Source organism: Aedes aegypti, chromosome 2 (genome assembly GCF_002204515.2).
Source record: "Aedes aegypti strain LVP_AGWG chromosome 2, AaegL5.0 Primary Assembly, whole genome shotgun sequence".
Taxonomy (NCBI): Eukaryota; Metazoa; Arthropoda; class Insecta; order Diptera; family Culicidae; genus Aedes; species Aedes aegypti.
Genome location: NC_035108.1, coordinates 32,363,466 through 32,381,368, shown reverse-complemented (window position 1 = coordinate 32,381,368; position 17,903 = coordinate 32,363,466). Strand labels below are relative to the sequence as shown.

At 36.7% G+C, this 17,903-nt stretch overlaps 1 protein-coding gene across 14 annotated transcripts in view; it reads left to right on the top strand.

Annotated features, from left to right (window-relative positions):
• The window catches only part of LOC5574086 (collagen alpha-1(XVIII) chain), a 980,207-nt gene that overhangs the window by 185,284 nt on the left and 777,020 nt on the right, over nt 1-17,903 (top strand). For all 14 annotated transcript variants that reach the window (XM_021840445.1, XM_021840446.1, XM_021840452.1 and 11 more), the window contains exon 3: nt 16,577-16,597. In XM_021840445.1, the coding sequence (XP_021696137.1) occupies nt 16,577-16,597 (21 nt within the window). The remainder of the gene's footprint in view (nt 1-16,576; nt 16,598-17,903) is intronic.

The following is a 17,903-nucleotide window of genomic DNA, read 5'->3' as shown; positions in this document are numbered from 1 at the left end:
CGATGATATCGCAGAAAAGGTATCTTTAAAATAAGCATAAATTATTCAAATATATTAAATTTGTTTTTTTAGGTCAACATTGCTCAATAATTACATCAAAGGCTCTTCTTCTGATTAATTGTTCTGTATCATTTGAAATTGATTAAACTTCATTTGAATTTCATGTTCAAAATCATGGGTAAAAACGAGGGGCGTCGATCCCTCTTCGTCTTTACGCCAATGGACACACCACATGTGACACGATTACTGCTCAGAGCTGTCAGCAACTTCACACCCAGCCAAAAATTCTGAAAAAGAATCGTGCAGCAAAATTGGAAAACTTTTTGCAGCAACTTCAGCGCTGGGCCAACCTCAATTCCACATCTAGCGAATCTCTCTTCGGGCAAGTTTTACACCACCGTCGATCCACCGCTCTAGAATTTAAGATGGTGCATCTCTGCCAGCCAGCCAGCTTTCAAGTTCCCATTGAATAATAATTTCGAATCGATTACTTTGTTTAATAAAAACACTACAAATGCTTTCCTTTCATCGCGGTTCGGAGCGGATGATGGCACACACGGTGCGTTTCCTTGTTTGCTCACACTGGGAAGCTGTCACGGGTCAGAGGATGCCGCTTGATGTAATAACTCTTATCGCCAATATTGGAACACTCACTATTCTCGGTCGTATTGGGGTGGGACCCGACTGGAAGGAAGAAACAAAACTGTAATAGAATTTTCAAGCTAGCCATGTTGTATGCTGTACCAATATGGACTAGCTGTTGTAATACCAGGAAGAAAACTTTGCAGAGGATTGAAAATAAAATTTTGCAAATGATTCCGAAGCTCTTTTCCTGGTATAGTACTTATGAGTTGCATAGAATATCCAATGTTGCAAAATTGCAACTTATTTAAAATAAAATTATTGACAATGTTAGATAAAAATCGTTGCAATATCATATACTTTAATGCGTTAGGTCTGCTTATCTTGATACCAAAATTGTATCCACTGATGTAACTTAAAAATTCTGTTTCTAGAAATGTGTTACAATCTTGTTATGTGATTCCGGTCGAGTATATTGACGAAGTGACTATACGGTGCGATGTGTGAGGATTCAACTCAAGTTTGTCGACAGTCTGTGTGCGGTAGAATACTTCCAATTAGTTTCAACTGGGCGACATGTACATTGCATTGTACGAATAACGTGTGTGTACATATGAGAATGTACTGCCGGTCAGTTCCGCAACACAGTTTCCCGATGACCTGGAAGGAGAAGAAGCGTTATCATCTTCAACAGCTGGGAGCTGATTGAGCAGCACGTTCCTTTCAACGACAATGAAGAAGAGCATGGGCGTAGCCTGGATTTCTTATAGAGGGTGGATGGTCGAGTGCCTTACAAAATCAGACATGAAGCTTACGCGAGCATGAGCATAATCAAACGTACAATTCGTAGTTGCTACTCCGTGATTTACCTCATCAATCGAAGTTACATAGAGATTTGGTGAATTGGCTTGGGATTAGCTAATCATTCTCAATCTGTCAACATTGAGAGTTCAACATTTAAAAGTCGATAACGGCGCCGGCCGTTGGGTGGGGCCCAGATAGCGGTAGCGGTAAACGCGCAGCTATTCAGCATAACCATGCTGAGGGTCGTGGGTTCAAATCCCACTGGTCGAGGATCTTTTCGTGAAGGAAATTTTCTCGATTCCCAGGGCTTAGAGTATCATCGTACCTGCCACACGATATACACATGCAAAAATGGTCAATCGGCAAAGAAAGCTCTCAGTTAATAACTGTGGAAGTGCTCATAAGAACACTAATCTGAGAAGCAGGCTTTGTCCCAGTTGGGACGTAAAGCCAGAAAGAAGAAGAGAACGGCGCCGGCCACGTCCTTATGGTTGTCGGGGAAGGGAAGGAATGATAGTTAGACAACCATTGCACAGTGGTCTTTTTTGCAAAACGATGTCTTTAAATGCGCCGAATTCCGCTGGAATGAAATCGATCTTTTTACCACAAAGGAAAGATTTTTTCATGGGAAAAATGATAGTGGGATAAGTGTTCACTGAATTTCTTTTTTTTTTTTTTGCACGGTTTTGGTCAATTAAAGGTAATTTTACTCTATTTTCAATGAAAACGATTTATTCATAAATCAATATCTCTGGTTTCCGTTGGGATCTGTTCACCTCTAAAGAAAGATTATTTCATAATTAAATTGATGGTAAGATGAGTATTTTGCCTTTGAGGGAATTAAATTATTTTATACCGAATATTCCGCCTTTGTTAACGTAACTTTATGAAACCCTAAATAAACGATATTTGTAAACTTTTGTTTTGCATTTTGTCAGTTTTTTTGGTAAAAGCATCTATATTCAAGCTCATTTTACAATAATATTAAATGTATTTATTTGTTTAACAATAATCATTATTGCATAAGCATATTATAATTGCAAAACGGGGAAATTACCACCTCTCGTCATACTTGAGGAAAAAAATAAATCAAAAGATAAAAATTTACAACGCGTTATTTGTATTGAATTTTCATCAACAATGTAAACTAAGTAGTATTATATCAAAGTTTTATTTTTGTTTTGTCTCATGTCATTTTTACTTTTCTCTTGTAAATTGAGTGAGATGACTTATAATAAATTGATCATTACTGTATGAAAAGAGATTCCTCAATATGTTTATATTCTTACCATAGACGAATATGTAAGGAGTAGTTATTCATATGGCTTATGCTCTGAATTTTTGTTATATTAAAACATTCTAGATACCTACCTTACCTTGATACCTTGATGGCTACAGCGTACGGTCACACCATTGCCGGGCGTATTGTAGAGCTCCATCTTCGTCGGTCTTGGGCGAAACTTCCCTAGTTGTCCGAACGTTTAGGGTCGCCTGGTCCTCTTTCACTGCGTACAGTCAGCGTATTCGTGTTCTTCCCCGAAGTCGCCGACCTCTACCTGATTCCCTGCTCAATATTACTTTCGCAATTGTTTCTTCCGACATTCGCACTAAGTGACCAGCCCACTGAAGTCTGCCGTATTTCACACGCTTAATAATATTCGCATCTTTGTACACTTGATATAACTCGTGATTCATGCGTCTGCGCCACACACCATTTTCGAGTTTCCCACCGAGTATTGTCCGCAGCACTTTACGCTCGAAAACACCAAGAGCTTTCCGGTCTGACTCTTTCAACGTTCACGCTGCGTGCCCATAGAGAGCCACCGGAAGAATCAATGTTTTATGCAGGGCGAATTTTGTTTCCGTTTGCAAGCTGTGGGACCTAAGCTGGTTACGCAGTCCGTAAAAGGCCCCATTCGCAGCCGCAACACGTCATTTCATTTCGCAGGAAACGTCGTTTTCACATGTCACAAGTGATCCAAGGTAAACAATTTTTTCAACAACTTCAAACACATCCCCATTAAACACTACCTCAGCACCTACACCACCAAGCCTGACTCTATCTCCTACCTGCAACCATGTACTTCGTTTTGGTAGAATTAATGGTCAGGCCTATTCTAGCTGTCTCCCTCTTCAGAGGCACGAAGACCTTTTCCACTGACCTGCGATCGATTCCAATTAGGTCTATATCGTCCGCAAAGCCAAGGAGCATGTGCGACCTTGTGATAATAGTGCCATTTCTTGGCACGCCAGTTCTTCAAATAGAACCCTCGAGTACAATGTTTCAATCCGTCTAACGCCACGAACGAGTTTGACACCTCGTCTGCAATCCGAGCACTTCATTTCAAACCATGTTCAGACATTATCTGTCACAGCTCATTTATTTTCACTGAGTCGTACGCCGCCTTGAAATCAATAAACAGATGGTGAGTCTGTAAGTTATACTCCCGAAATTTATCTAGGATCATTCACAAGCTGAACATCTGGTCCGTTGTCGTTGGTATTCGCCGACGAAGGACTCTTCGAGCGGTCTCAGTCTGTTAAACAGGATGCGTGACAAAATTTTGAACGCCGAATTCAGCAGGGTAATTCCTCTGTAATTAGCACACTCCAGTCTGTGCTGTAGCATGGTCACTTTTGTGTAAATATTATTTTAAGATTTATTCAATATAAATATAGATGTACATAAATTGTTATATAATTATATTGTTTTTCATGTTCTTCAATGTTAGTTTATTATTCGTGTTAATTTATTTTTCTTGTTAATCATATATTATTTCATTGTCAAAATTAACAAATTCATTAGTTCACTTAAATATATGCGACGGTACGATACAGGTCATTCAGATGGAATGGTAGCGAAAGAGATAGCGCTTCAATCGGTTCTCATTCGTAGTTGATGAGGATCGTCGTTTGAAAAGGTCGTGAACTTACTTCGGTGATTTTACGTACTTCCGTCCACGAAGATGTAAAATCACACCTTATCTGAGGACTTTCAGAATCTCTACTCGTCCATTTTGACCTGGACCGTGGAAGAGGCGAGAGTGCGTGAATAATCGTTAAGTGTCGCGGGGTGTTTAATTTGGTAATAGTTTAAAATGTGAGAAGTCTTTTAGATAAGAAATAATGTTACTTTTTGTTCCTTTCTGTAGTGTAGTAAAGTTAGCCTATGTTCAAAAGGTTACGTGCGGTCAAGCTAGTTTGTGTGTGCGTTTGTGAATAAAAAAGGTATTTGTGATTTTTTTTGTTGTGTGGAGAATTTCTGTTAATGCGTCGAACAGCCGTTCGACGGCTTTTTATTCAGGATCTGCGTCTAGCAATCTACGGCCCAAGCTCGGCACACCGCATCTGCTCGCTAAACGTTGCTCTCGACCCACGCTTCAGCGTTCAAAAGTCCCGGTTTGAGGGGGAAGCCGGAAGGGAACAAACCGTTCCGACAGAGCGGCCATCACCAATTTCTATTAGCGTGGACAGGCCACGTGTGAAGCCTCCGACGATCCCCACCGTCGTCAACTGCGTTATCCATCACCGACCCAAGTGATTTCCGGCGTGCGACACTTCTCCAAGAGGTAATTCCAAAAAGTCGCAGTTCGTTGCTGTATTTGGAGTGGTAGTCGCAATACCACCATCATCGATTTGCTAAATCTGGACTTCTACTTTGCCGTCGCATTCTTCGTCCGGCACTTCTGCTTTGCCAGCCCATTCATCACCATCGCTTCTGCTTTGGCGGCCGCAGCATCTAAAAGGGTCCATGCGCATGCGTTAAATCTCCACACAAATAACCGAGCTCGAAGACAAGAAGAAGATGATCGTTGAACATCGATAGAAGTAGATTAGGAAATTCGCACACACATTAGGGAAAGTAGGAAGAAGAAGAAGAAGAAGAAAGGAACACGTCGTGAATAAAAACCTAGGTTATCAAATTTGAATAAACTTCTAGATGTTGTAATATGCTGTAACAGTTTTTTGGTCTTCGAGATTTCTCACGTTTCGCGTCGTTCTACCTGTTTCTTTTTCTGTTTTTTTGTACGCCAGGATAGACTGCCTGGGAAATCAGTCTCTCCACTCACGTGTCTGAAGAGGACAGGGAAATTTGAATTAGTGAGTTGTTCTTCCAGTGATGATACTCGTGAGTGGTGTCTTTTTGTGTCGGTAGAACGACGGTCAGCATCAACTATTTTGTGAGAATCGCTTAAGGCGACCTCTATAACTGAGAAATCTCGATCCACTATACCTCTTTAGTTTTCTGTATCGTTTCCTTAAATACTACTTGGACTCTTATAAAACAAACCCGCCCTGAAGTTGGGTTTCTTGCCGGGCAAACATAACTCGACAGACGGTCCTCTTCGAAGGTGGCGCTAAAGCCGTCGATTGTACCCCGTTTGGCATAAGGTCGTTTGGCATAAAGCCGTTTGGCATAAATTCGTTTGGCATAATGGTCGTTTGGCATAATGGCCGTTTGGCATAATGATTGACTTTAAATGAATATCGGCATTTTTGAAGCCTTTACTGAGAACAATACCACCGAGCCCATAGCAAACATTTTTGGTAGGTTCTCAACAAGTGTGGTGTTCGTTCATAGATTTCCATAGCAAAAAAATGTTGTGTCATTGAAGAGCATAACTAAATAAACTCGTGATCGGTCTGGTGAAAGATCTTTTCGGAATAATAATTTTCTCTACATCCCAGAACAAAGAGTATCTTAGAGGTTGTTGTGATATACATATTTGAAAACAGTAAATTGGCAAAGAATGTTCGCAATTAGGAATATTTCACTGCAGATCGAGCTCTGTCTCAGATTGCACGTAACACTTGATGAAAATTACTCGATAATAGAAGGAAAAAAATATTTGCAAAATATTAAAAGCTCTAATCCAAAGATCTTATATTGCAACATAATGCCAAAATAGCCTATATACGAGAGCAGATTATTTTTCATTTGAAATGTTTAAAACTCTAACGCAAAAAAAATCTCCCCACAACATAACTTAAATGAACAACTCATTTTAAAAGAAAATATGTGTGGCAAAACTTTTGGACGATTCACTATAAATTTTAGTTTTGGAATTGTACGTCGAAAACACCTCTATTGTCGAAAGAGGGAAAATTTGTGATAGAAATACTTTTTTCCAGCATATCTCGATAGGAAAAATATGTTGAACATTGGCAGGTTCTATAGTAATTATCGGTGCAAATTACAAAAATTGATAAAACAGAAAAATATAAAAATTGGTAACATTTTGTTTTACTAAATAATAAAATTTAAAGCAGTATATACCAGACCAGACGGAAGAAACACGATCGTAACAGAATGTGTTCCCCTGATATGATTTTTTTTATATCACCAGTTGTTATAAAACATGTACCGTTAGTAGTTAAAATAACAAAAAATCTAACAAAATTTGCACCAAACTAAACTAAAATATAGCAAACCCTGTTACAATTATATCAAAATTATTACAGAATATGTTGCAAGGATGTTACAAAATAACAAAATTATTGCAAACTGTGTTACTGTTTATGAAATCGGATGTTATTTGCAACAAACTTATAAATGCGATGTAAAAAATATAATAAATTTTGTTATAAATTTGTTACTAAATATATAACAAGTTGAGAACAAAGCTATCTTGATAACAACATTTTATCAACTTCTGTTATTTTTAACAGCTGCTGATAGAAATGTGTTATAATTTTGTAATTTGGTTCTGGTCGGGTATGTAAAGAACAGCCTATTTTTAAAAGAAGACAAAATTTATGATTAAACCATTAGAAGTTTGGACGGCAAAAAATATTGCGGCTTAATAAAACGAAAAGACATAAGAAATTGCGTTCAGAATCATCGAAGTGATTGTGCTATTATAATAAATCTTCGAGTTGTTTTGTGGAATACCAAATTTTGTACTATACCATTTATTTCCACTAGATTTTGTATACTTTGACAGATACACGTAGGTCTTGAGTTGAGGTCTACTTTTCCCTGAATTTTGTTTCTCCGATTATCGGTTCCCTGACCTCAGTGGCTGTATAATGAACGAGAAAGAACGAAAGCAATCAAAAGAAGGAGTTATTCTGTCATTCAACATGTTTTTAAAAATGCTGAGGATGGTAAAACTCGAAAGAACCGCCAATTAAATAAAGAAGGGTGCATATTAGATGGTCAGTTCGTTCACTACCCTGAAATGTGTAAAGTAACGACAATTATGAGTGCCAAATACTTTTCGGGGAAGTGGGATAATCGGGAAACGGGATATTCAGGGAACTGGCATTCGGAAAACTGGCGTTCGGGGAAACGACATTCATGAAAAAGTAGCACAGCCCATCGAAGTAACTGCAGTAGTCGATTTCTTTTTTCGCCAATAACTTGAGGAGATCAATGTCATCGATTGCCCCGCCTTTTTGTCAGTTGGAAACAAGAAAATATCTCAAAAATATAGCTCTAAAGAACAGCCTATGTATAAAAGAAGGTGAAATTTATTTAAATTTTAAATTAACAGTCTTTATACCTATAATTATGATTACATATTTAGAAAAGAAAATTAGTATGTTTGAAAAAAGGGTAAATTTGTGATAAATATAGCAAAATCTTCAGCGCAAAAAATATTCCAATAGCGAAGCTCAAAAGAAAAAATTATATTTGAAAGAAGGGTAATTTCTGGATAAATAATAAAATACAATAACTTTCCTAACATGCTTAAGTTTATGCAAGAACAAAGGATTGTTGAATAAAGTGTCATTTTGTATCAATTGACTCCAAAACAAGTTTGATATCATCACAAAGATTCAAAAGAAACGTAAAAACGAATGTCATCTTAAGAAATTCTTGGTTTCAGACTCATTATGCCAAACGACTATTATGCCAAACGACCATTATGCCAAACGACCATTATGCCAAACGACTTTATGCCAAATGACCATTATGCCAAACGACCTTATGCCAAACGGCTTTATGCCAAACGACTTTATGCCAAATGACCTACCACCAAAGCCGTCTATTTCTTGAGCCAGGGAACGAAACAGGAGACGGAAAACCTTTAGCCGTATTTTACGTGTTACAGTGCCCTTTCTTGTAGATTGGGCTATGAGGCCATCCAACCAGCCGGTGGGCAATTCTTCGTCCTCCTAGCTGAATTTGATTATTGCAGATATAATATATAGCCTGCTGTTATTGGTAAGATCTTGCAAAATTTAAATATGATATATTAATAATGATATTCGATGAGTAAACTTTTGATATTATTTCCAGATACGCTATATCTTATATCTTAGACATCAAAATCACTTAATAAAACTTTATTTGTCTGCTTTCTTTCTTTCGTGTGAAATTTCTTTGAAAATTTCGAATGAAATGCATGCTTCGATTTTTCAAATATACTAAAGGTTTTTTACGCTCTGGTACAAAAACGCGTAAAAATTGCGTTTATTCAAAAAACGACGTAAAACGGCGATATAAAAAAAACTACGTTAAAAAGACTTCGTGTTTTTCGACGTTTTATGACCATACGAATCATGTGAAACTTTGTTTTGAATGGAAAAACAATTTGACTTTTTAATTAACGCGTTTTTTTACGTTAGAGACGTCTTTGTGGAACCCACCAAAAGTTTGTTTTGCATTTTTTATTTCAGGATCCATTTTGATAATATATTGGAACAGATACCATCACAAATTCAAGAACCTATGAATACCTCTCAGATCACTGAAATTCTTACATTTTGTAATTCTTTCAAAATAATTACTTAAAGCAACTCCAGGAATCTAAGAACATAGAACAGATCATCAAAGCATAGCAATTAAATACTGAAATAACAATAACAATAATTCTTAAAAATGTAAAAAACAATCCTCAAGAGCTCTTCTAGATTTCCCTCAATCATCGAATTCCTCTTGAAGCTTTTCCAGAGATGTTTTCATGAAATTCCCTTAATATTCAATAGAATTCGTGCAGAAGTTTCTTAAGATGAAGATGAATCAACGGAACTTCACCAACGATTTGTTCAGGATGTTTCTTGCACTTGTTTGTGGAATACGAGAAGTGATATTTTCAGAAATTTCTTTAAACTAATTACGTAGATTATTATTGGAGTATTCAAAGATCATCAATAAAGGAAGCGTTAACTGAAATCCTAAAAAATACGTTCTGAATTTTTCTTAAAGTATTTTAGAAGAATTGCTTTTCGTATGTATAGAGAAATCGCAGGTTGATTCCGTTAGAAATCTATGCGGTATGTTCAAGAAAAAATGTTGTCGTTTCTCGTATAGGAAATACTCCTGATTTTGGTTGAATACCTTAACAATATTTTCTTATTAAACTCATGGATTAAATCAAGGAATGTTCGAGTTTAAAGTTCGTTACATCTTAGGTAGGGCTGTGCAAATATCGATATTATCGATAATATCGATTTTATCGGGCCTATATTATCGATACTATATCCGATATCTCATGACCCGATATTTTTCGATATCGATAAAACAATTGCCGATCCGATAATCAGAATTATTTTCATTAATTATATTGAAGAAATTAAACTGATTCAATGGAATTCTAGATGTCCTCTGAGAATTGCATGTCGTAGTCACAAAATTAAAGAAATGCACTAAGTAATGCAAAAGTTGATGTGGAAAATTATCGATTTTGCTTTACACCCATCTTTTTAAAATTATCGGATATCGGTTCAATACCGATAATTTCAAATCCGATATATCGCCGATACCGATATTGAATCAACATTTTATCGCCGATACCGATAAATGCATATTGTGCACAGCCCTAATCTTAGGAGGATTCGAGAAAGAATACCTAGATTGAATTTTAGCAGAAACCTACAATGAAATCTCAGAAATCCCTCAAATTACCGTTTTGATTCACATTATGGGCACTCTATGTTTTAATTAGTTGTAACTCATTACCAAACATTCCTTTACAAATGGGTTCCCAAACTTTTTGAATTCGCAACCCACTTATCCATCTGGCTTGTTATTCGCAACCCACTATTCACCCCCCATTTTTCAAATTTTATTCACTAAATGCCGTGGATCCGCTTTCGATATTTGTTTTTTTTTTATTCTGCCAAAACAAGACAAAAAATAGTAAGACGTACTCCACATGCAGTAGAATTAGTTTTATCATCAGAAAATTATTTAAATTATTGACATTCTGTTAAAGCTATGACAAACCCTGATTACTGATTCGTCTTCAGGAAAAGTCTGGAATTTAAATTTAACCATTAGGATATGAGTAGAAGAAATTCTCACCAATGATCGAGTTGAAAGAGGAGAATTCAAATTTCAAAAATCTAAAAATTGAATCAATTTTGAAGATATCAGAAGTCTCGAATTAAAATATATGAGAAATCACAAAATTCTTAAATTTAGAGTATAGACGTACATATCTTTATGTAAAATGTTGTAATTATTTTCGAAAGTAAATTAAAAGTTCATGAATAAAAACAATCATGATAATAAAATATATCAATCTCGTAACAGTACAATATTTTTGTTTTTGTTTTTTTTATTTTTCTCTAGATTTGCTTGTTTTCAATTCGTTGAACAGAAATACTGCATAAAGATTGAAGTGAAAACAAAATTTACAGAAAAAAAAAAATCATAAATATTCATGAAGCTAAAGACCAAATTTCTGAAGAGCCTTAAAGCTCATTGAAAGTGGGATCAAATTTGGACGATTTCACAAAGCGTTACACTCTTTTCCCATTTCTCACTTATTTGATAGCAACTACTATTTAAATAGTAATTGTAAACGAAGTGACTTTTATATAATAATCATAACAAATAACTGAAATCCTCTGAGATTTTACTGAAACATTTAAAATAAATTGAATAGATTTAGTAAAAGTGTGTAAAAATATATAATACGAATTTTTTTCGCGCCCTTTTTGACAAAGGCTCACGACTCCCCTGGGGGTCCACTATGGGCGGTTTCCATATAGAATAGAGGCCAACAATATTTTTAGCGTCTCATGTCATATTTATGAGTTTTGTGATATAAATTTAGTATTTTGTTTCAATGAACAAGTTTTCTAGACCAACTTTTGAACAGGGCTTATAACGAAAAAATGCTTTTTTTAATAATGAAAGCTTATTTTGAAGAAAAAGGGCAAAAATATTGAAAAAAAAAATCAATCAGCCCTAACTGAAAAAAGTGCAAATATGTGCAGCTAAATTCTTAACGATCCTTTATTTTACATCATTAAATAACTTTGGAAATGAATTTTAGCCTGGGACAACTTGGGACAAAAAAGTATGGGATGTTGAAAGTTTCGGTAAAAAAATCGAATATATTTTTTCAGTGTTATCCCCACATTTACCAGAGCTAAAATACGAATTTTTATTTCGCTAAGATTACTTCTTAAATAAGCTTTCGAACAGTGTTTAAAGATATGTATGAAATATTACAATTATGCAGTATATTCCGTCCAACGTTTACCTTGTATTTTTACTGAATTCTTTGTTTTTCTTAAAAGCTCTAACTTTGGCATACTGTGTCAATGAAACTACAAAGGATCTTGCTTCAGCATTCTAGGAATATCTTAATATAAGTGTTTTCTATGTATTGATATACCAGACGAACCTATCAGAACAAATCATTTTTTCGATTATTGGCCACCAAATCGCCCATAGTGCGGTCGCGATCCACAATTTGGGAAACTATGCTTTCAAATGGTGCCCTTTTTATTATTTTGGTTGCGGACACCCGCTCACTTTAGCTACTTATTCCGAACACTTTAATTCGAATTCTGGACAGCTCATGAAAAGCTACGACAGGACATGTCAGTTCAGCTTTGATTGCCCTATTGTTTTTCACCCAATTATCCTAACGACATAGAAGCCAGTGCTGCCAATTCCTCCTGTAGAAACATCTTATGAATAATTTGAATTCCGAGGCTCATTATTTGGTGTTCTCTGACCACGTACCATTCAATTAGTGCACTAAAGGATGCAAGCTATTTTGGTAATCAGATTATTATTCAGAACTAGTGGTCCCGGCAAACTTTGTCTTGCCATCATGTAGGCTGAATATTCTTGGATTTTACTACACACAAACACGTCGGAACCCTTGTCGAACGTAGCGGAGAGAGAATCATCCAAATCCGTGGACCCGTTCATAAATTATTTCGTGACATGCAAACACCACTCCATTTTTATTTATATAGATTAGCAATTTTTGTTTTGAGAATATGAACACAATTTCAATTGTAATGCTTCAATGAAAATTCCTTATTTATTTCAAATTTTTGGGGACCCTCCAGGCTGAGCAGCATCAAAAACAAGTAGATTCAAATTAAAAATATTTCATCAGAAATTTTAAAACTTTTTATTTTGACTCTAGTTTTTGAAATGGCAACACTGTTGGGGTACCAACAAAGTGCCTGGTTTCAATTCAACTAAACGATGAAGTAGGCCTTTGCCGAAACGATCAATTAGAAGTGGTCTTATTTTGATAGGCAATTTGTTTCATCTTTGCACTTCGACCTAGCAGGTCTTGTCTTAGATGAAAAGCAAGGTGAGAGTAATCAAGCGTAAAACCAAGAAACAATTTTTCATTGATTACTATGGAAAATGCCGATCAAAGCAAGCCTTCAAATCGGAAATTTTTGAACGTCAAATTTTGAGCTGTTCGGAATTTTAATCAGAACGGTACCTTAATCAATATACAGAGAGAACCCCTAGATTAAGTTTTGATGTTATTCTAGAAGCAATGCTTTGAAGTTGTTCCGGAATCCTTACCAAAGGCAATGCTCAAAGATGTTCTTAGTGAAATTCATTTTTGTAGGAATTCTTCGATCGTTTTAGCAGTTTTGGATTTCAGTAGAAAAATTGCTAGTGTCCAAAGTTATCTTCAAAAGAATTCAAAGAGGACTGCTCAGAAGTATCAAACCATAGATATTTTATGAGTCCCAGATTGCCTTTGGAACAATATTTTTAAATACGAGATTCGCATGGGAGTTATGCATGGGAGAATCTCAAGAATCCTATGAGAATACATTTGTTAAACGTTTATCTTGAAAAATAATTGGAGAAAGTCCTCAATGAAATTCAAATGTTGACTAATCAATTATTTAAATAAATTAATCAATATAGATGAGTTCCTACAAGAAATTTTTTGAAGAAAGTGTAGAAAAAATCTTTAGACCTTGCATGCGCTTTCACTGGAATTCCTTAAAAATCATAAAGCATTTTTGTGTTTTTTTTTTTCAAGAAAGATACATTAGTATTTCATAGAATTACAGTTCATAACACATTATTAACGGGACCATCGAGTTAGGATAGCATTGACTCACAGAACACAAAACCAGTGCAACTGCGATTCAAGGCACCATCAATATAGTCATGAAAACCAATTTTCAATATGGTTTTCTTACTCAATATGTAGATACGGAATATCAAGTAAGAGAGAGTTGACTGTTTTTCGTTAAAATTTCTAAAAAAGTTCTCGAAGGAATTCATTGATGAACTTCTGGAAGATTTCTTTCAAGTATTTAAAAAAAACCCTAAAGTTTATTTGAGGATCCGCTGGAAAAAATCTTCGTTCTTCCAGGAACGGTTTAGGGAAAAAGCCCTGAAGTTGTTTTTTGTAAAACCCAAAGTCTAAGAGTGCTAAGCGAAAATTCCGAAAAAAAAACAGAACGGATTATATGACAAATCAGCACACAAAACCGTGGAATAATCAATAATAAGTTCTTTGTCAGAATACTGATTGTTTGGTGGACTTTCAAAACTCGTTAAAAAACCTATCATAAATTATTTTATGAATATAACTGAAGAGCAACCTGTAAGAACCCCTCTCGCTACGCCCATGAAGAAAATCAATCGAAGCGAGTCTTGTCGAACTCCTTTCGAGCGAGCAACTTTGAAAGTTGAACATTCTTTCGCATATCAAGAGAAGAATTCGAATAGCTTCTGAAGTGTGTGAAGTGAGAAGCTTCAAAGGCCCAGAGACTGCAGTAAATGTTGAACAATCCAATTTCCTTCTTATAGTGAAAATTACTATCAAACAGACTTCTCGGAATAACAGACTGCAAGAAACCCAGTTCAAAATCGGTATCCCACCGCGTGCAAATATCCTTAAACAAACCATCCGCAGTCAAAACGTTTGACAGCATCTCACTTCACCCGTTCACTAGTCTCTCTTACCGATCCGAGGTTTAAACGTAGCATAGTCCATGTTCCCTACTCGGTGTTATCACCCAGCGGCAATCCACTCAGCGACGACAGCGTTTGATGAGGGTCTCGAATTTGCCGTGGCACGAAGCACGTGAGTGAACAACATCTTAGACTCTCCGATGGAATTCTCGCGATTCTATTAATACACAGAGCATGTTGCGTAGCATGCCACCGACCGACTGGCCCGAATGTTGTTGCACCGAAGTGTTGTCCCAGTTGGTGGCAATAAATTGCTACGGGAATCAGCTGTACGACTTCCGACTCGATCTTTGGATTATGAGTGCAGCGGTGGCAGTTGCTTTTAAGGAATCCGGAGAATGGAAACTCGATACCTCATGAAATCCGTTGATCGCATTCGAGTCCGGTGCAGGGAGTGGATGCACGTTTTTATGTCGATGACCTAGATTTTAGAATTCTTCCAATTCGATTTTGAACTGAAGCTGGGAAAGAATTTTGTTCGTTAAAGTGTAAACTTCCGGTTCCACATCAGTGACAACGGCGCAAATGAACCGTCACTAAACATGGTCCCCCATTAAATTGCTCTTAATCATCAGCTGACCTCGTTTGGAAGTTTCCGACGACGATGACGCCGGCTCTTCCATCCCAGAAAACTTAGTGGAACTAAATAGTGTTGAGCAAGTCAGGCGCCACAGCTACCGCTACTGTTAGTCACTGATCCATGACGCGACAAGGCGTCACCGATTTCGTGTTGTTTTGTTGTGGTTACTCCTCTATGAGCTTCATCATAACTCATTAGATTAATCACAAGCGGTCGAAGCTGTAAACATCAGAGTGGTTCTTGTAAAAGTCGCACAGAAAATAATCAGAATTGAAACAATTAAAGACTAGGAGACTAAATGAAAAGAAGACAAGAAGACAAGAAGACAAGAAGACAAGAAGACAAGAAGACAAGAAGACAAGAAGACAAGAAGACAAGAAGACAAGAAGACAAGAAGACAAGAAGACAAGAAGACAAGAAGACAAGAAGACAAGAAGACAAGAAGAGAAGAAGACAAGAAGACAAGAAGACAAGAAGACAAGAAGACAAGAAGACAAGAAGACAAGAAGACAAGAAGACAAGATGATCCAATCCGAATCCAATCCAAATCCAATCCAGTGGGATCCATTACCGTCTTACACAGGTGAGATTTGGATGGAAAGAAGAGCTTAACATCGTGACAGCAGTGGCTGTAAAATTATCGAAACATCGTTAAAATATGCTCGTAAAAATGCACCCATGCTACCGGTTTGGTGCAGCGTCTGGTATGGCATAATTAGAAACAGGGTGGAGGAACGGAGAATTTGATTATTACTTAATGTGCCAGGGAAGATCATTTATTGATTGGTCGGTCGGTGGAATAAGATTGGAATATTTTAACAGCTCTGGTGAAGGGTGATCAATTAGTTTTTAATAGACGTGAGAATATGAAATAACTGTATTTGAGACATGGTTGTACTGCCCATAACTGCATAACAGTCACATTCAACATTTGTGACAATTTCGAGTTAATACCGGGGAGAGTAATCAAATAACAAATACTTTCGATCCACTTACTAAAATCTGTGAGATTGTTCTAGAAAATTCGAAAAAAATACCAAGTTGTTTTGTCACATTGGCAATTGTAACCGCATAACAGTCACATTGAGATTATACATGAGCCTCATAATGCAGTGGCAACAAAATTTCTATCAGATTTTTTTTCTGACTATTCACCCAATAAGCGATATGAGTTGTACAAAATTTCAGCCTCAAATAAGCACTTTTGAATTCTTAGTGATTTTTGGAAATATCAGTTCCCTCCCATACTGCAATAAAATGGTTGGTTGGTTTGACTTTATTAACGAGATTTTTAGCCCTGGGCTAGTTCATCTCGGGTGCAATAAAATGCAAACTTGGTATCCCATTTACTCAATGTCTACTTTTGTCGAATGTTACAAATATGCAGTTATGGGCAGTGTACCGATTGATTGATTCTATTTATAATGTATATTCTTTGTTTTTCATTGCAGGTATTTACCGACATTTGAGAGGTAAGTAGAATGAACGAATGAAATGCAGAATAGTCCATTGAGTCCAGAAGGCTACTATTTTGAAAAGTTGTGTTACCGAACACTGAAAAAATTTACCGTACTTCGTTAATTTATTTTACCGAACTGTTTAGCTGTTGTTTACAGAAATCCGTTAAATTATTTCAGTGTGTAGCATTATCACTGAGGAATTTGCACAAAACCATAGGTAAAACATAACAACGCTACCTCCTGCTTTCCGTTAATTACTCATAAAAGAGGTTTAAATCAAATCTTAGATTCATAAAAAAGATTGCCACATTATTCGAGTGCTGTCTTGGCCACGTCCTGGCAACTATATCATCTTCTCATAGATATCAAGGAAATGATGTCTTCTAACAGTGTTTAAGCGTTATATTCGATTTCAGCGTTTCTGGTAACGATTTTGTTCAATAATGGTTACATTAAAGTTGATTCGATTTCAACCAATCACTTGTATCTGAAGCGGAAAATTCCCTTTTCAGATAATTAAAGCCATTTTTCAACCACCGAAATCCGACTCAATCCCAATAAATTATCATATTTCACCAGCTGACGTTACCTCGCAGGCATCGTATCACATTCACAAAACCGAAGCATAATTGATCACAAACAGAATATTGAACGATGATCATTGTTTCGATACGAGCTCATTATGCGATGAACAGTATTATCAGTTCATGTTTCCCTTTTTGTATTGTGTGTCCGACAAAGAGGAAAAAAGTTGAACATCAAACAGGGAACAATGCAAATTCGGTTGACTATTCGGGATGCCGATATCTGATATGTTCTGAAGATCCCGTAAAATTTATCAACCACCATATGTGCGAGTTAAAGATGCCGTAGAGATATGAAATTGCAGGCGGTTGCATAGCAATTTTCCGACGGTTTTGCAGCATCTTGCCAAACGAACCGTGTCGGATGGATTGAGTCATTTAGAATAACACCCGATACAGAGATGATTCCACTAGTCGAGACATATCGGTAAGCCTCCCGTCTCGCATGACTTCGGAGGCCCAATGTTCCGGACAATACAAAGTGTCATCCCCCGAATTGGCTCTTAACTTTTAACCTCGGCTCCGCAATCGACCACCGCAAAAATGTAAGTGACAGCTGTTGAATGTTGGGGCGTCGATGATGACACTTGGCAGAACGTGGAAATGGCTTCGAATCATCCGCCATTGGTTATTCCGGGCACGGATTGTCGGAAATTCCGCGCGAGTGGCGATGGATAAAGTTTTTTTTTGCCATCTCGTCACATCTTTGGCGATGGTGGTCGTGTTTCGGGTCA